We start from the raw sequence: 20,670 nt of genomic DNA, 5'->3' as shown, positions 1-20,670 counted from the left end.
CTGCTTCAGTGCTAAATATCGCATAGTGTACTGTTGATTTCTGGTTGTAAACGTTTCGGAAATTTGTTGTAGAAGTCATCAGAGATTCACCTATGCTAGATGTCAATCCTGTACAAAGCATTTAGAATGATATCGTCAGAATTACGCAGAAATCCATCGGTAACCTAGTCGTATTACTGTACTCAACTCTGATCATATGTACTTAAATTTCTGCATTTGAAGTAAAGCGATTCGCTTATATTCTGGTAAGAGTATTTGTTAGTTCAAGCAGTACTATTTGTCTGTTGTGGAGCCTGATTTTGGATGGAAGATATGGCTGAAGCAGCCGGGACCCGCAAGGATCAGGATATACTGTCTGCTGGTTTGGGTGCGGGCGGCCTGCTATAAAACAAATGTCGCTGAACACATCGGAAGTATCTTTTGGGAGAACCTGCCGTCAAGACTAAGCAAATCAGTGCACTTTATTGTTGCCTTATACAATGCCAATTTTATTACCACTACTTCGCAACTGCGAATGAAGTGGATTTGGCAAATCACACTCGATTTTGATAAATAGTTGATGTCACATATGTGCGATATTTAGCGAACTAAGGGAAGTAACTATCATATAACTCTTAGAGCAGCTCAAACGCAGTGACAAGATCGGTCATCCTATACCCAGACGTGGTCAACGTGGTCATTGTTGGGAACCGAGTAGAAGTAATGCCTTAATTTATACTCCAGTACAAGTAGCACTAATTACTTCCAGAACATGTCCAAAGTACTTCAAGTGGAAGTAGAAATGAATTTCTGAAAAGCGGTCAAGAAATTCGTTACATGAAGTAGATTTGGTTGAGGGTCACTTAGTTTTAGAAATTGATGCCATGTGACAACTGTAAACATTGCATGTTGCATCTTCTTGATCAACGCAAAAGGGTGATGACACCACAAATAAGTGCAATTTTCAAAAATTAATTTAGTTACCGTGGTACTGGGGCTATTTTGCCCAGTTCAACCTCACGCTTGAAGGGGATGCAATCATGCGCCAAAGCTACATTCTAGTTGACAAAATCCCAAACCTGACAAAAAAGTACTACCTAAAAAGTGTCAAGTAGAAGTGGAAGTAGCATAAACTCATAATGACGCTAGTACTCAGATAAAATAGTACTTCGTTGCTGACCCCCTCTGTGTATTGGCTCAACCAACTCAGAAACATCCTCTAAAGACGACTAACATTGTTTCTTTCGCGTTGACCCCGTAATATTCTGAACTTATGATATTCTTTGATTCATTGAATTTACAAATAAACTTGCAAAGAAGATCGATTTATTAATTTTTGTGCATTCGATACCCAGAGCATAAGAAATAGTTGAAGAAAAATGGATGTTAACCTCAATAACTGCTGAGACTGTTATGCCTATGTATTTTCTTCTACCTCCATAACCACTTGTCTAGACATATTCATAGCATCCACGGAAGAGCGCTTGTCTTGCTGTACACAAATGAAATATCATTTTCAAAGCAGACATCAACATCGGGAAAGAAGTTCAGGACAGTTAGTCATTGGTCAGATCATCTGCTGACATTTTCTGTTGGCATGAAACCACGCTGCCCTCCACCGCATGACCAAATTTTATGTGGTGATAATAATTGGCTCCAGGCTGAATTCTTGACGAGGGCATCATCAATTTCTTAGTTGCCTATGTTCGGCTCTCTTGGGATAATCCATCAGATTATTAATCCGTATGCATGTGGTATAGCCATATGTCTTGAAACTCAAGATATTTGCACTGTGCCATAGAGTGAAGTAATCCAATCCAGGCAATCAATCAAGTAATCCAGGCCCCGGGACAGTTTGTTTCACCCTCAATTGGAGCTGATGATCATTTTCCTTCGGGTAGTGGCACTTGGCAGCATGACAGAATGATCAATAACTTGTAATATAGGTGTAGAGGTCTAAATATTTTGAATTGTTCAACTGAGAAGTCATACAATAGCTTAGGATATTTAATATATATATGGTATGTAGCACATTGCATGAATTCATAACACATCAACGTACTGGCACTGGCAGTCATTGTCTCTTAGGCTTAAAAATAGCAGTATCCTATATATATTGCAATCGATATCAATCATCAAAATACTGCAATGATTACCAACTACCGCTACAATACAACTATAGTATACTATCCACACGTAACTTAATGCTGCAATAAATATCGATAGGGTTGGTGCTCTCACTTTACAAATAGGAAAAAAAGTTTGCAAATGGGAAAGTATTTACTTTGCAAATGGCCAAGAACTTTGCAAATGGACAAGGACTGATTTCACTTTGCAAACGGCCAAGAACGGTCAAAAATCACGGCTTTTCATTGTATCGCATTTTTTGTGGTGTATTGAACTGATAAAATTGCTAATAAACCAATGATGATGGGTGGGGCCATCAGCACCCTCAGTTGAGCAAGAGCCAGATGGGTCCTCTCCCGCAAATTCGGCGATTCGCCAGATTCACCACCACTAATTCGGATAAATCCAGATTTAGTTGGTGCTGTCAAAACTCACGACATGGTCGGGTCGTCAGCCCCCCAGTTGAGCAAGACCCAGATGAGGCCTCCCTCAACACATTCGGAGAAATCCAAATTCGAAAATCCAGATCTTCATCCAAAACTGGCGTCAGTTAGATCGTGCTGCCATGTGACCCCCGCATCCCCCATCACCACCACCAATTTTGATAAATCCAAATCCAGAATTAGTTGGCGCGGTCAGTCCCCCAGTCGAGCAAGACCCAGATGAGTCCGCCTCCCACATATTCGGCGAAATCCGATCGTGGTCAAAACTCACGACAATGTGGGGTCAGCGCCCCCCCCCCCCATACTTGGACACTACCCAAAAGAACCCTCATCCCCCAGAAATACGGCGACCCATCGTCTATTTGACCAAATCCCGAACCCGAAAATCCATACTTTCATCAGAGTACACCCCTCCCGCACTTATTTTCTCTTAAGTTGCAAATGGGCAGGAAATTTTTCAAATGCGAAGGATTTACTTTGCAAATGGGCAAGCATTTACTTTTCAAATGGGTTAGCGTTTACTCTTCAAATAGGCAAGGATTTACTTTCCAAATGGGCAAGAAAATTTGCAAATGGGCAAGGATTTACTTTGCAAATGCGGGCAAGAAAGTTTTCAAATGGGCAAGGATTTACTTTGCAAATGGGCAAGGATTTACGTTGCAAATGGGCACGTATTCACTTTGCAAATGGGCAAGAAAGTTTTCAAATGGGTAAGGATTTACTTTGCAAATGGGCAAGAAAGTTTACAAATGGGCAAGGATTTACTTTGCAAATGGGCAAGGATTTACTTTGCAAATGGGCAAGAAAGTTTACAAATGGGCAAGGATTTACTTTGCAAATGGGCAAGAAAGTTTTCAAATGGGCAAGGAATTACTTTGCAAATGGGCAAGAAAGTTTTCAAATGGGCAAGTATTTATGCAAATTGGGAAGGATTTACTTTGCAAATGGGCAAGGATTGATTTCACATCGCAAATGGCCAAGAACGGTCAAAAAACACGACAGGGTGGGGTGGCCTCTCCCCTCAAATTCAGCGAAATCCAAATCCAAATTTTAAAAATGCAGATCTACATCCAAACCTGACATCGGTTAGTTGTTGCTACCATTGACCCCCCATCACCACCAACATTCCGGATGAATACAAATCCACATTTAGTTGGTGAACATGTCTTCAGCGTTCAATTTTATTCAATGAAATTTCCATTACTAAACTTACACCAATCATCGAATATATTCATTGTAGGAGGAACGAATATGCCTAGCACACATCGTGGCAATATTCGCAATAAAAAAATCCTTCTGGTGCAAATTGCCCAGGAGAACAATCCGTGTGGGTCCATCTTTTGCAATTGTTACATTCGACCTAGAAAAACGACTGGAATTACTTTGCGTAACAAAATGGAGTCAATCACTTAATACCCATTGTGTGCTGTCTCCTGGTGATGTCTTAGAGTAGCATTTCACACAATAATTGGAAAACTCTTCCTCATCTGTAGAGATAGTGGTTTACTGATTATACCGTAGCAGCCAAGAAAGCTTGTAGATATATCTTTACTTGTTTCGTCGAGCAGAGTTTGTCCGAATTCATTCCTGTAGCCGACACAAGCATGCGTCGAATGGTTTAAGCCGAACTCCATACCTGCCGCAGGAATCGATGCTCCGCCATCTTTACAATACACTTCAGCAGCCTAAGTTACACCGATTTCAATAATTCACCAACTTTATCGTGGCGGCAAACTTGCCACGCGAAGACATATATAGACATCACAAACCTTTAACACAAGTACGCCACAATTAAAACCATCTTGTTGAACTTCCGGTCTTGTTATTTGTCTTGTCGATTTCACATATCTTCTTGAAGAAAATGTTCGTTGGAATTTTCTGAATGACAACAGAATGAATATACAGTATATACCAAACCAGTCGACAAAATATTTCTCTAACTCACCGAAACTCGTCAAGGATACTCGTGTAACGGCCCTCGTGGCCCATGGGATCATACAAACAGAATCTGTTTGACTTTGCATCCGATATCTGTGATTGTTAAATCTACTTTGAGTCGTCATGTCAATTTATTTCACGATCGTTTACACTTACCAACAAAATCCAATGATTTCTAACCCCAGATGTTCCTGAACACACATGAAGCGGCGAAAGAAATGATTTGGTTCTTGCCTTTTTAATCTTAAAGGAAAAATAATATTTTATAATGGAACTGCAAAAGTATAATTCTTTCCTTCCACTTATTATTATTAGTTGTATAGTGGCGTTTGTGATCGATTAGCAGCATGTACGTGATGATTAGCATACACAGGATGTTACAGATATTTCACACACGACGAAGAAGTAATTCTTATATTGAAGTGGATTGCGTCCGTCATCCGCTTGTTATTCAAGTGGGCTATCCCCACTCATAGCTTGCAACTGCGAGGTAGAAAATTACGGCACTATATAGCCTCCTTCTACTTGAGCATCATCGCAGTCACAGCCTCCGGAAAGTAATTTAACGAATCATTGCTATGTTGTTTGTAACATACCACAGTTCTAGTCTTCATGCTTTTGTCGTAGATCCCGGCTACAAACCATTTAGTGGCATCTTGTGACGAAATCACCGTCACATGAGATGTCCACTGAAATGATAAAATATATGTTTAGTAGGTAAAAGTGATGCCACACATCCATCCTTCTTCTAGCGGTCGATGCACAATGCACATATTAACGGATATAGAAAGAACAAAGTTAGATGTATCTAATTGTATGTACAGTTGTACACGACTCTGTGACTTAAGCGCGAGCACGCCCGCTACGGCGCTGCAATGGCGATCTCTCAAAGCACGTGCTTCACAGACTACTTTATCGATATAAGATTAAGGTCGTGGGAAATGAGGTTAGGTGCGGGGTTGCACGGGAAGATTACTGGCACCCTGCTAGGACAGATCTTACACTACTGTTGCTATATCTTACCTTCTTGCAAATTGTAAAGAGAACGCCATTCATCACCTGAAAGAAGTAGACAAACCATGCAGTTCTAAATTGCTATATCATACACAACACCAAAACATACCGCATCATTAAGCCAGTCACTGCCTTTGAGAGTCATTAGATCAGACTTGAACAGTGGTGTGTGGTTCACAACAGCTTCGATCCGGTCTTTTTCCTGCCTCGAGGTCCACAGGGAAGCAATGTCTAAAATGAGAGAATATAATGACATCATTTAGAAATCGCTAATTTATTGCGTGCTATGAGTACTGGAGATAATGTCAATATATAGTATATACCTATGAATTTGAATGGGAGGAGGCTCCTGGTTTTGTCTGAAGTGACTCCAATGTCAGTAAGGGTGTTTTTTGTATCTCCGTGGTTATGCTGCTGAGCTGGAATATTGGGATGAGTCGTCACCAGCTTTTCTCGGCCGTGATCGTCCAGATCACCAATCTCGTGATTGTCCTGATCACCATTAACGACAAGTATGTTCCAGGCTTCGTCTGAACTGGTACCAATATCACCCGAGTCGGTAAGGCTGTCTTTCATCGTCTCGCCGTATTCATGATGTTGAGTGGTCACCAGCTTTTCTCGGTCGTAGTCGTCATGGCGCTGCTGCAGCTCACCACTTTCGACAAGCATGTTCCTGGCTTCGTCTGAACTGGTTCCAATATCACTTGAGTCAGTGAAGGCGTCTTTCGTCTCTCCGCTGCCATACTCTTGACCGGGAATATTGGGCCGATTCGTTACTACCCTTACTCGGCCGTATTCGTCATGTCGAAGTCCCACATCGCCACTTTCGATAAATCGTGCCCGCAGTGCGTTGTTGATATTTGCATTGTGGAAATCAATGATCGATCGAAACATAAATATGTGATTTATTGGTGTCATTTGGTTAAGGAATCTGCTCCCCCTTTTCGTTAGTGCGTTAAACTGTTCAACAACTTGGGTGTTGACTTGATTTTTCAGTTCTTTAATGAGGTAGACACGACGTAAAACTTCTTCTTTCCGGGTCACATTCTTTTCGTGGAATCGATCGAAGAGACAAAGATGAGCATTTTGTTCAATAATAGTGGTCGACTCATCTCTATCGCTAATGGTACTGCCATGAATCCATGGCATTGATATACTGAGCTTTCGCTTCAATGCCTTATCGACGTTATCGTCCGTTGGCTCGCATACCATTCCTGCATGGGGCGAGAACATTTCAGGGAATCTTTTATTACCATGTGCCACGACCATGTTTGCCATGTCGACAATGATAACATTGGGTTGTAGTTTAAAAGATCGAATGATGTCAACGTAGTCTCTGGGGCTTTCAGCTCGAAGCACAAATTTTATCCCGTACACACTTCCGTGCGGACAAAGACAATACAAACAGCCACCAGAGCTACCCCAGAGCCTGGCGAACGCTTTGTTGAATTTTTCTGTGTCTTTTGAAATGGTTTTTTTAATCATCATCAATTTGTCAAGCTTGCACGCTTTTTCTGTTTTACCGATGATCGATTTTGCGACTTTATTGAAGTCCGCTGCAGACATGTTCTGCAATGCCTCTACGAGTCGGTCTTCAGTCATCTCTCGACAGTCGGCCTCCAAAGATCCATCAGTTTTTAACACTTTACGATATTCCGTATTCAGCAAAAATGGCCCCCGTCTGCTTTGTTCCCCGATGAATGGTGACCACTTGGACAAGTTGGGAGTAATGCACCACTCCGAGACTTGCCTTTTCGGGAATCCCCGCAGTACCATATTGAGTTCGACTTTGTCCCAAAATTCATCACAATTGACCTCATCAATCTCTTGATCAAGATTAGACGGACTTAGATGCGATGCTGAGCATTCAAAATTTATTTTTTTGCAGAGATCCATGATCAAAATCGTCGGCTGATTACCACATAAATCACAGCTGAAGGAGTATTTGTGATCAGAAACAGCTTCGAAATGCAAATACGCGTTTCGTAATTGATGCGGGTCTACTTTTCGCTCAATGCGCTCCGAGAGCACTTTTGACAAACAACCGACTGGGAGGAACTGTTTCACTGCCGCTCTCAATGTTAAGCAAAGATCGATGGTTAAAAACAAATTATCATCGAAATTGTGGATGCCATGGCAGTAGTCTTGATACCTGTAACACATATTGCATTGTGGGCACTGGCGATAATAAGCTTTTACATTTTCGATAAGTTTATTAAAACTCAGAATCTTCGCTTCACTTGTTATCAGCCGAGGTCCCAAGAGAGGGATTTTACACCCGTGACATGTGGTCTCCGATGGATACAGTGCACTTGAACAATCGTTCGTACTACGTAATTTGGGTGGAAAATGTAACGGAATTCGTTTATTTGCCTTTATGTATTCGCACATTTTTTTGATGAGTACGACATCCTGTGGTGGGTATACAGATGTCCCTTTTTTACTAATATCAGGACGCTGTTCGTATTGTTCGGTGCCTTCCCCTTCGCTATCCTGTATTGATCGAAATTTGTCGAACATATCTTTTCCCGCCAAATACCACATGCAAACACATTTGTGAACACACAATACTTTTGCATTGCAACAGCTACATGACATGCGACCGAGTTCCATATCTGCAGATACCACTACTCTCCCAAGACGACAAAAATAGTGTGTTTCACCAGAAAATATGGAAAACATTATATATCGGCCGTGATGTATAGCATGCAGAAGTTGAGCAGATTCGTCGTTCGCTTTTTTATGTAATTCCCGACAATTATCTATTTTTTTCTGCGTAAGCCTCCTATACGGACCCGTGTGCGACAGTTTCATTAAATCGTTGTCTTGAAGGTAAATATTAGGGAGATAAGCGGGATTATTTGAAGCAATTTTCAAGTGCTTACATTCTGTCGACGGACGATCGCTTTTCCAGTGAACCCGCATATAATTCATACAATCACCGTTGTCGCACTCTACTGCGGTGGAAAGTCTGCACGGTGCAACGTTTTTACGAACGTGAACAGGATAGGGAATTCCTCCATGAGCGCTCATTCGAACAAGGTATATGCCCCGCATTTCATCTACATTATATGCAATGTTCTCTGTTTCCACACTGTGAACTCGTCGGCAATGCTGTGCAATAGAGCGACTATTCATTGTTTTGAAACAAATCGAACATTCATCCAATTTTTCATTTCCTTTCTTGGACTTTTCAGTAGTGCTGACGACTCGAAATTCTGCCAACAACGTGTCATTCATGCCATTGGATTCGGGTAAATTTTGGCTCGTAATAAACTCGCCGGACTCTGCAGCTGATTTTGAATGTTGGTTGGTTAAATGTTTTGCGAAGTAATTAGAGCATATTGTTCGGCTGCATATGGGGCAGTGGTAATGAGGTCTTTTCAGATCCCTGCCGAGGCCATCATGATCAATTTTACATGGTAGACACATATAATCTTCAAATGCAATTGTTCTGCGACGATGGCCCTTTAGATAATGATTTTTCTGATTTGAGTCGTATTTAACCACCACTCGACACAAACGGCAATGCCAATGCCCCTTTTTATAGTGGCAATTACCGGGGCACTCCATGAAAGTGCTTCTGTAGTACCCTGGACTGTTGACAACATCTTTGAGACAATTCTTGTGGAGTACATCTGAAGCATCTACCATGACGCTCAAATAACATTTATAGTTTAATTATATCTGCGAAAACTGGGATTTATGATAACGAATAAATAAAATAGTACATTAAAATACCTTCCGTAGTGGCATCAGCAGACTTGTACAAACTACTGGATTTTCAAAAAGTGTAATTAAAGCAAGAACTACAAACTTTTCAAAATCCACAACTAGAACTAAAACTACTCACATTTTAATACTGGCAACTATAGAACTAAAACTCGGACTACTCACTTTTCAATATACGCAATTAGAACTAAAACTACTCACGTTTTAATACTAGCAACTATAGAACTAAAACTCGAACGACTCACTTTTCAAAATCCGCAATTAGAACACGAACTAGAACTGACGACCACCCACTAAATAATATAGAAGTTTTCTCTCGTTATGATATGACAATGATACTAATCCCTAACACAATTACAAATCACTCATATTTTGTAAACACTTGCGTACGAGAAGTTCGAATTTGATTTGTCATCGTGGAGATAATAAATCGCTGTGTGGAAAATGATTCGAGAATACTTGAATCTGAGTCACGATGATTCTATCGAGTACTGAAATTATGCTGTCTGTTGTTTCTTGTTTCTGTTCTCTATTGAACATCTTTGCAGAACATTATTAAAAGCAAAAATATAGCATAACACTACTACCAAAATAAATAAAACTACTGTAAAAACTACCATTCCAAAACCCCTTTACATCGATGATCAAAAACTACTCCAAGTTATTTCAACACCTTCCTATCTTATTATTGTATTGCAGTTTTCTGGTGTTTTGAAATGAAAATATTAAATACTCTGATATGCCTATACTGATACTGAATATTAGCGCAGAACGTATATATATATCGCTAGCGACATTCACACTATAAACGAGTCTACAGACAATCTGACTTCTCATCCGGAGAATCGGATTCGGACTGAAACTTGCTTAGAGCAAAAGAATTCAGTTATTGTTCTTTACTGGAATTGATAACGATCTTCCGAACTGTGTGATTGGATTAACTCCGCTGGTGAGTATATAGCACACAACGGAAAACGAGAATGGTCACGCGGATATATCGGTCAGTGCGATCGTTCCAACTGAATTGTTCCTATGATAAAATCTTAGGGAGCAAAGAGCAAAAGCATGTAATTGTACTGATCCGAATGCATATATATCCTCGCTGCTTTGATATATAAATCTTGCCCTCGGATCTTTTCACGCCTTGCTGCTGTGTGTGAATAGCGTGTGTAGCCTATTTATTTTATTCGTCTCGATTTCAAAACAAACCATTAATCTTGGCCCTATGCGTGTCCCATAAAAAGTCGAGACTAGATGTATTTGTTTCATTGATTCGGTTGATTTCAAAATGAGTTCGCCGCTCATTAGGAATATTTACGATGGCAAATTTCGACACTTCGGTATGACCATTGACCAAACATCGTGTTCCAGTTCCAGCCATTTCGGAAGGGAAAGTGATGATTTGCATCTTGATAAAGGCCTGCCCTTGTGACTTTTGTATCATACAAAAGCCACAAGGATTGCAATCTAATTCCCACCATGATGAGTTAAAAGACCTTATCGTTGACCTGAAGTTATACCGACCCTCGTAGCAATTTCAGAAATAAACTTTTCAACCAAACCCACGCAAAACGTTGATATATCGGGCTACAACTTCGAGTATACTCCGGCACCGAAGCCCATCCAATAAGTCGCTGCTGAAGAGATTCGGCGTCCTAAACATAGAAGATATGCGGAAACTAGAAATCGCCAAGTTTATGTATCAGTTTCACTGCGGTCGTTGCCCCGAATACTTCAATGACTTCTTTACCTCCGAATCAAAAGCGCACAAGTACAACACACGCGCGTCCACGTCGTCCAAATATCATATGATCGACTGAAAAGATTATCAATCTATCAAATATGCCGGTCCTGATGTGTGGAACAGTATCCCGCCGGCCATCCGCCAGTCGACGAGCATGTCCACATTCAAGTCGGAATACAAGCAATTACTACTAAATAAATACAGTCCATCGTCAAGATTACCGGACCACGACTGACCTATCGATCTCGCTTCCCATGACATGCCGCCCTATTTCTTGTCACTTCCTTTTTTCTATACTATCTTCTTTACTTTCATTCAGTGTGCATGCCTTCTCTTTACATCGCCTAGGCCAAGGTCGGTGTCCGATTCCATAGACAACTCCTAGTCGCTTCGACATCTTCCTTTCTTTTCATTGTATCGCATTTTTTGTAGTGTAGTGTATTGAACTGATAAAATTGCTAATAAACCAATGATGAAGTCTGTTCTGCAAATTGTGAATTCAAATACCGGTGAAAAATTTTCAGACCCTGCGATCGTCGCGAATCACTTCAATGAATATTTTTGTAACGTAGGTCCTAATATTGTCTCTTCTCTTGCGAAACCTGCGTCAGCCAGGCCGGAGGTAAGATCGACATCTCAGTCTGTTATGCTCGATCCTGCCAATCACGCCGAAGTAGAAGTAGCCATCCACAAACTGAAATCCAACAAGGCCGTCGGCAATGATCAAGTCCCATTTTTTAAACTTCCTGATAGAAAGCGGTGTCTATCCCAGCTCTGAAAACAGTCAGAGTGGTACCAATACACAAAGCTGGGGTTGGAACTAATGTCACTAACTATACAGAGTACAGACCGATATCTGTTCTTCCGTGTATTGGGATTGTCTTCGAAAAGCTGCTCCTGTCTCGCCTATCTTTCTTCAATACCTCGCCAAAATGTCTATAATTTCCCCGCATCAATTTCGATTCCGCATTAAACACCAAACCTCACATCATCATCATCATCATCTAATGGTTTATTAGCAATTTTATCAGTTCAATACACCACACAATATGCGATACAATGAAAAGACAGGAAGAAGTCCAAGCGACTTGGAGTAGGCTAGTCTATGGAATCAGAAACCCGCCTTAGCCTAGGAGGTGTAAAGAGGAGGCATGCACAGTTGCACAGAATGCACACTGAATGAAAGTAAAGATCTAGGGATGGTGTGAACCTCTGAAAGGTTCAGGTTCGTTTGAACGCGAACCGAAAGGTTCTGTGTGAACGCGAACGTGAACCTCACGACGTCACGTGACGTCATATTGCTAATCCCAGCCCTATATTTGAATGAAGTGACAGCCTTTATAGTCTTGTAGAATTTTCGGTCAACCTAGAAAAAATTCTTATAAAGACGTATTATATACGGTTGGAAAGATAATTTTATCAGCTTTTCAATGTTGGGTTTTGTCACTTTTTTACCTTGGGGAAGAAAAGTTATGACCAAAAACGTGCCAGGGGGTAAAGCACTATTTTGCCTAACATTAAAATACAATTACAAGCTAAAACGCGATATCTTCGTAACATAATACAACACCATAAATTGGAATATCACTCTCAGTAAAGCAAACTAACAATCGAACAGCAAAAAAAAAATGAAAAATAACTTTATTAAGAGGTATTTATGATACGTTAAGGGGTCAAAAGTTGACCGAGACGGAGATAACACTGGTATACTAATTTCGAAAAAAATGAGCGTCAAAATGAGCGTCAACCCCATGGACCCCCCCTCGAAGTTTTTGTTCAAATATAGCTCAATTATCGTACAATCGTCATCTGTCTTGTGCAAATGATAACTGTAGGCTAGTGGTAAACAGCAACAAAATGACTTTTCTTTAAAATAACAGCATTCTATTTATGTAGAAATTGGGTTGACTTTTATTATTTCAAAGCTAATTATTCAACTGCATTTTTCGAAATACGTGGTCGTGTCTTTATAATCTGCGCCTTCGATTTCATATCAATAAGTGCTGAAAATCCATTTAGACAAGGAAAGGTGGTGGCGAATGTAATAACAAGGCATAACGCTTTCGACGACACATTTGGGTATGATCGCAAAAATGATGACACCAAAATTGACTAACAAATTTTTTTATTGAACATATAACATCAAGCCTGTTCAAGCAGCTCATCTTGAAGTTATTAGAGAAATGGTTATGTAGGCCTATATCACAGGAGAAAACGGATTTTTGCGAACATTTCGAAGTCTCCGTGATTGACTTTACGTATCCAACCATTTATTTTTTACACAATGCCCAGCAAAACACCTCTATACGCAGCCAAATATTTGTATCAGTGGGCTATTGGCAATTTCGCAACTAAAATGAGTCCACACAGCATGAGGATATTCAATCTCAGACGGTGGCGAGTCGTGATTAGTCGTCACCGCGTGCGGACGTCTTCAGTAGCGGAGAGATTTGAGGTCGCGCGTATCTTGTCGGAATCCTACGGTTACGGTAAGACTGTTCTATATTGTACATACGGGGTAGCATAGTTATCTATATAGGTAGGCTAATAGGCTTAGCCCTATTATTCTGCGGTTTCATAGTGGTCATGGACACTACAGACGCAAATCTTTCCGAGAAGCGCAGATCATCTGTGGCATTTACGTCGTCGGACAGTGAAGGAGACGGTAAAACAGCCGCTAAGATTCCAGCAAAGTCTTATGCATTATCAGGGCCAAACACGCCTGTAGACGGGAATAATACTCGTAGGGAAAATAACAGCGTCCCTTCATCCACTGTACCAGCATTGGCAGATCCAAGTAGTGCTACTCCGGAGTTACGGGTGATTGTATCATCCAGAGGTCCCGGCCGGAAAATGAAACATTACCGTCCAGATACCATTCACAAATGGCTTATAAATCGTATAGGACAGTATGGAAGTATTAAGGCGTTGCCTTCGGGAGATTTGCTAGTTCCTTGTTTGAATGAGAAGCAAGTTAACCTCTTACTCGAAAGTGATCTGATTACGGTAGAGAAAACGACTATTGAAATTAGCACTTCACACTATCAATCAAAGCCGTACGGCAGTCGCGCTGTGGTCTCGGGCGTTCCGATAGAAATAACGAATGAGGAAATCCCGAAATATCTTGCGCTATTCAAAGTTAAATCTGCTAAGAGACTTCAACGTACGACGAAGGAAGGGGATAAGGTAGATAGTCTATCGGTGTTGTTATTCTTTGAAAGCAAGAGGTTCCCGAATACGTCGCAATAGGGTACCTTAAATTGAAAACTCGACCGTACAAACCTACACCTCTCAGATGTTACAAATGCAATCGCTTTGGGCATACCAGCGCGCACTGTCGAGGGAGGAAGTGTTGTACTAAATGTGGAAGTAGAGATCATGAATATGAATCCTGTGATAAGGATAAGAAATGCGTCAATTGCGGGGAGCATCATAGCGCCGCTTATGGTGGGTGCCGTATATTCAAAGAAGAGGCCAAAATTCTTGCCGTAAGAGAGCGCTCGAACATATCTTACAGTGAAGCCAAAACTATAGTCTTAGACCAAGAGTGGCCACAGTTATCGAACACGAACATATCTAATACGGACACAACAACAAGTACCTCTAACACATCATTTAGTGCAGCACTACGAAGGAAAACTCGACCTCGTCATGATTACAGGGCTGCATACCCTTTTCCTAATGACTGTGATCTACGCAACCTAAAATCGCGCAATGACCAATCATCACCTGGGAACGGACAACAGTTTGTGCGGGATTCAGTATCCCACAACCCTCTGCTTCAAGGAAGCCAACATGATTCGCAGTTACTCCCAGGTTTAGACGCCGTACGCCTGTTGGCGCTCGTCGCCGAGATTGTTCATTTGACTAAGTCGGGCGACCAAGACGTATTTAGCATTGTCTGTCAAGTCTCGTCGAAATACCTTGGAATTAGTATAAACCCTGAGGTTCTGAAGAATGTGCCGTCACCCGCGCCTGGGAAGACTTCCTTGGTACGAAACTCGAATTAAATGTATACTTCAGCACTACTTATTTTGCAGTGGAACTGCCGTGGAATTTACAGGAAACTTTTCGAATTCAAGCATTACATCAATAATCTCGCGACTCCCCCGGACGTAATTGCTCTTCAGGAAACTCATCTCATTGAAAAATACTCGCCTAGGTTGCCAGGATACACTCTCTATAGGAATGATAGGTCGGCGCATTCTGGGGGGATTGCCTTTTTCGTCAGCAATCGAATAAATTCTTCCACGAACCAAAAAATAGTCACCGCCTCTCAAATCGATGCCTTGGCTATCAACGCGGGCGGTCTCCAGATATGCAATATTTATATCCCACCGCATTATCAACCGCGAGAACAAGATTTTTCTTTTCTGCGGAATCTGTCATCGAAAGCACTTATCTTGGGAGATTTTAATTCCCACCATCTGTCCTGGAGTACCTTCACAAACAGACGAGGTGATATCCTCTCTGATGCTATCGATAAATACGGACTGGTTTTGTTAAATTCGTCCATCCCGACTCGCGTTAATATCTCGTCAAACGCCGTTAATCGCTGGTCCCTGCTGGATTTAAGTCTTGCTTCATCTGATATTGCTTCGAAATGTCACACATCTGTGAGTGATCAGCTCCTCGGAAGTGATCACTGTATAGTACACACAGAATATAGGAAGCGGATCACAAGAAAGTCTATAAATAGACAACTCTGGTCTTTGAGAAGAGCAAATTGGGCCGCTTTCTCCAGTCATGTTGATAGTAATCTGGCAGAATATCAGAATTCTAATATTGATGACACCAACGAGTTCATCACAAAGGCAATAATATCAGCATCCACCAACAGTATTCCGCGTTCAAAACACACGTCAAAAAACCCTGTTCCTTGGTGGAATTCGGAATGCGACCGAGCGGTACGGCGCAAAAGAGCGGCATTCCTCAAAATGAAGAGGACTTTCTGCTTGAATCATGTCATAGCCTTCAAGAAACTACGCGCTGACTGTAGACGCACCATACTATCGGCAAAACGAGAGGGATGGGAAAGCTTCTGTACCTCGCTAAATCGGAATACAAATTTATCAAAAGTATGGGGCGTAGTGCGATCCATGTCGGGTGGCTCGGCTTCGGAAGCAACTAGAGTCTTCACCCCGAACAATCTGTCTTTGTTGGACGACAAATCAATTGCTGATCGACTAGGACTACATTTTGCCAGAGTCAGCAGCAGTGATAACTACTCCGAAAGTTTTCTCCGGCATCGAGACCTCATGGTGGGACCGGTTCCCGATACTCGACCACTTCAGCCCGTCGACCCCATCAATGTCCCGTTCAATCTGGAAGAACTGCTGGATGCAATTCGATCTCGTCGAAACTCATCTCCTGGCGATGACGACATCTGCTATGCCATGCTGCAGAACCTATCTGCGACTGCTCTCAACCATATCTTAGAGCATTTCAACTCTATATGGCACGACGGACTGGTTCCGGAAGCCTGGAAGAAAGCCATAGTGATCCCTCTTCTCAAGCATGGCAAAGACCCTGGCGCTCCGGAGTCTTTCCGACCGATATCATTGACAAGTCATTTATGCAAAATCATGGAGGCTATGGTCACAAACAGGCTAAGGTGGTACCTCGAGGAGAGAGGGCTCCTTCACACCTCGCAATCCGGATTCAGACATGGTAGAACCACATTAGATCACATTCTCACACTCCACGACACAGTTTACAAAGCCTTGAATAGTCAGCGTTCGGTCATTGCCGTGTTTCTAGACATCGAGCGCGCGTACGACATGATGTGGCGCGAAGGAATGTTATATAAACTTGCGCAGCTTGGAATAACCGGTCGCATTTATTCGTGGATTAGTTCTTTTCTAACCAACCGAACGTTCCAAGTTCGAATAGGCTCTACATTATCAGACACGTACATTTTAGAGAATGGTACACCCCAGGGAAGTGTTATTAGCCCATTGCTTTTTTCGATAATGCTGAATGACCTGCCATCTGTTATCCAATGTGATCACGGTCTCTATGCGGACGATTGCGCAGTGTGGGAAAGCGGTCTCTCTATTCCCAACCTACTATCATCGATACAAACGTCGCTTAACAGCGTTTTCGAGTGGTGCTGTAACTGGGGGTTCTCGATATCCATGTCAAAGTCGGTAGCAATGCTTTTCACTCGTAAACGTAAGGTGGGCTGTTTATCGCTTACAATCGGCGGTAGAGAGGTTTCCTTTGTGGAAAAATGTAAATACCTCGGAGTAGTTTTCGATAAGACCTTGTCTTACAGGCATCACATTGATCACGTTATAGAGAAATGCACCAAACGATTAAACTTGATTAGACTTCTTTCCGGGACGCATTGGGGCGCGTCTAAACAATCATTGCTTGTGCTTTACAGATCACTGATACGCCCGGTTATTGATTACGGCCTCCCTGCCTATGGTTTCGGTGTAAAGTCGCAAGTAGATCGAATTCAAGTCCTACAAAATCGGGCACTACGGATATGCTGCGGCGCGATGCGTAGCACCCCCATCTGCATTCTTCAAGCTAGCTGCAATGAAATGCCAGTGCAAGTTCGACATGAACACCTTTCCCTTAATTACCGATGTCATGTAATGAGTAGACCACTTGGTACCCACCCAGCCGAAGGCCTAATGTCGGACTCATGGCAAGAAATAGACTATCTGCTAAACCCAAGACTGCGCTCTTTCAATACTCTCACCAAATGCTTTTTCACAGATCTCAACGTAAATAGATACCAATGGTCGGCGTTGCCACCGTGGACAGTCCCTCGCCTCAGAGTGGACAGGAACCTTGTCTCCATCCTTGACCGGCAAGGAGTTCGAGATCATAGCCAACGACATATTTGTCTTGATTATGTTTCCGACATATACAATAGCGCCACAGAAATCTACACTGACGGCTCCAAGTTCGCCGACTGCGCGGGCTTTGCAGCGTATATCCCTGATCATCAAACTGTCATCAAACGGCGTTGCTCAAAACTGCTATCTAGCTTTACATTAGAACTGCTGGCGATATTGTCCGCCTTGAGGTGGATAGTGGAGCGCGGGCAGCCATCTAATTACGTTATTCTTTCAGACTGCCTGAGTGGCCTCCAGCATATATGTGAAAGATCGCTTTCGTGTCAACCCGGAATCCAGCGCGAGATAACCTCGTTGAACCATCAAGCGACCAACCTCGGTGCAAGTATCCATTACGTATGGATACCAGGGCATGTTGGTATCCCGGGAAATGAAATTGCAGACGCACACGCAAAAGCGGCGGCAAGCGATGAATCGCCAGCTTCTGAATTCAATATAGACACACCAAGAAAAGACGCAAGAGTTTTAATACTCGAGCATTGCCGGCAACGCTGGAACAATAATTACATCCGTGACCAAAAAGGAGCCTGCTATAAACAGCTTCAAAATACAATTTTCAACCGCCTCCCCGACACGAAAAATCGTCATTATGATCGAATATTATTTCGTTTACGGTCAGGTCATTGCCGCCTTAATTCCCATTTATTCAAGATTGGGTGTGCCGACTCCCCCTTGTGTTCCTTATGCTGCGTCCCGGACACTGTTTCACATTTGCTAATGGAATGTCGTAAATTTGAATTTCATCGCCGATTTTTGATTGCTCATTGTGCCAACGAAAACGTTGCTTTCTCTGTACAAAATCTATTGACCCTCCATTGCCTAACTATACCAGTTATAGAATTTATTCTCTCCAGCGAATTATTTCTCTGATCTCTTTGTTTTTCTCCGATTGCCTCATTGAATGTATACTGAGCGTGGCGCAAATAACCATCATCGGTTGAAAGCGCCACTTGTTTCCATAATAATAATAATAATAATAATAATCTCAGACGGCCATTCTGTTTATGTGAGATCTACTGTAATGAAGTAAAACTGCCTCGTGATTTTCGTAATTTAAAAAATATAAATTAGGCTATCAATTATTTTGTAAATTCGCCTCGCTTCGTGGACCCCTGAAAATGCTTCACGGACCCCCAGGGGTCCGCGGACCCCCAGTTGAGAACTACTGAACTAGAGTTTGTAGAAGTGCTACTCAAGTAGCACAAGTAACTCCCTATGTTTTCTACTAAATCAACAGTATAATTAGCAATTTTTGTGAAACGTGAAAACTACTTCAAGTAGCAGAAAAATCTAAGTATATGTGGTCGGGGGAAGGGTGGTCGCATATACTTTCGACATTTCGTCGGAGGTGGCTACATACGAAATCGCAACATGTATCTTCTCGGGTAACGCAAAATGTTTATAATGACACAATACCCATTGGTAGAATATTTGAAAATATATTCAGTTACCGCGCTTTAAGGGTTGTTAAGGCTACTACATTTATTAATCATATGCAGCCAACCTCGTCGCGGAGCGGAACAGGAATACATTCGTGTTAAAATTAATAACTGGGTGCAGTACCAAATTCAATGTGGGCAGATATCTCCATGACATTCCCAGTTGATTTACTAGTCACACAAAGCACGGGGGGGAGGTGCCGTATTCATGGGGGAGGATCCTTCTGGGTAGCGCCCAAGTATGCGGGGGGCTGACCCCACATTGTCGTGAGTTTTGACCACGATTGGATTTCGCCGAATTTGGGGGAGGAAGACTCATCTGGGTCTTGCTCGACTGGGGGGGGGGGGGGGGGGCTGACCGCACCAACTACTTCTGGATTTGGATTTATCCAAATTGGTGGTGGTGGTGATGGGGGAGAGGGCGAACTAACCCTGTCGTGATTTTTGAACGTTCTTGGCCATTTGCAATGTGAAATCAATCCTTGCCCATTTGAAAACTTCTTGGCCATTTGCAAAGTAAATCCTTACCCATTTGCAAACTTTCTTGCCCATTTGCAAAGTAAATCCTTGCCCATTTGTAAACTTTCTTGCCCATTTGCAAAGTAAATCCTTGCCCATTTGTAAACTTTCTTGCCCATTTGCAAAGTAAATCCTTGCCCATTTGTAAACTTTCTTGCCCATTTGCAAAGTAAATCCTTGCCCATTTGTAAACTTTCTTGCCCATTTGCAAAGTAAATCCTTGCCCATTTGTAAACTTTCTTGCCCATTTGCAAAGTAAATCCTTGCCCATTTGCAAATTTTCCTGCCCATTTGGAAAGTAAATCCTTGCCTATTTGAAGAGTAAACGCTTACCCATTTGAAAAGTAAATGCTTGCCCATTTGCAAAGTAAATCCTTCGCATTTGAAAAATTTCCTGCCCATTTGCAACTTAAGAGAAAATAAGTGCGGGAGGGGTGTACTCTGATGAAAGTATGGATTTTCGGGTTCGGGATTTGGTCAAATAGACGATGGGTCGCCGTATTTCTGGGGGATGAGTGTCCTTGTCGCCGTATTTCTGGGGGATGAGGGTCCTTTTGGGTAGTGTCCAAGTATGGGGGGGGGCGCTGACCCCACATTGTCGTGAGTTTTGACCACGATCGGATTTCGCCGAATATGTGGGAGGCGGACTCATCTGGGTCTTGCTCGACTGGAGGGCTGACCGCACCAACTAATTCTGGATTTGGATTTATCAAAATTGGTGGTGGTGATGGGGGATGCGGGGGTCACATGGCAGCACGATCTAACTGACGCCAGTTTTGGATGAAGATCTGGATTTTCGAATTTGGATTTCTCGGAATGTGTGGAGGGAGGCCTCATCTGGGTCTTGCTCAACTGGGGGGCTG

The 20,670-nt window shown here is 42.3% G+C and overlaps 1 protein-coding gene across 1 annotated transcript; it reads right to left on the bottom strand.

Moving 5' to 3' along the window:
* Positions 1-3,697: 3,697 nt before the first annotated feature.
* LOC145439433 (uncharacterized) lies at positions 3,698-9,207 on the bottom strand. Its single transcript, XM_080316914.1, has 10 exons — positions 5,825-9,207; positions 5,611-5,732; positions 5,511-5,546; positions 5,084-5,176; positions 4,644-4,730; positions 4,495-4,580; positions 4,319-4,427; positions 4,102-4,234; positions 3,966-4,036; positions 3,698-3,909 (listed from the first exon to the last, which is right to left on the bottom strand). Exons 1-10 carry the CDS (start codon positions 9,153-9,155, stop codon positions 3,805-3,807), a joined length of 4,173 nt encoding a protein of 1,390 aa, XP_080173040.1. The 5' UTR covers positions 9,156-9,207; the 3' UTR covers positions 3,698-3,804.
* Between the last annotated feature and the right edge of the window lie 11,463 nt (positions 9,208-20,670).

The sequence above is a fragment of the Botryllus schlosseri genome, chromosome 5 (genome assembly GCF_051294905.1).
Source record: "Botryllus schlosseri isolate E-star chromosome 5, Bs_hap1, whole genome shotgun sequence".
Taxonomy (NCBI): Eukaryota; Metazoa; Chordata; class Ascidiacea; order Stolidobranchia; family Styelidae; genus Botryllus; species Botryllus schlosseri.
Note: the sequence above shows the minus strand (reverse complement) of the source record. Positions and strands in the feature narration are given on the sequence as shown.

Bases quoted from the DNA above. Each gene is read 5' to 3' on its own strand.
- LOC145439433 (XM_080316914.1), bottom strand. From the start codon at position 9,155: ATGGTAGATGCTTCAGATGTACTCCACAAGAATTGTCTCAAAGATGTT. The intron at 4,731-5,083 runs GTATGTTACAAA...TTTTCCTTTAAG, and splicing joins GCATGAAGACTAGAACTGTG to ATTAAAAAGGCAAGAACCAA. The intron at 4,581-4,643 runs GTAAGTGTAAAC...TAACAATCACAG, and splicing joins GAAATCATTGGATTTTGTTG to ATATCGGATGCAAAGTCAAA.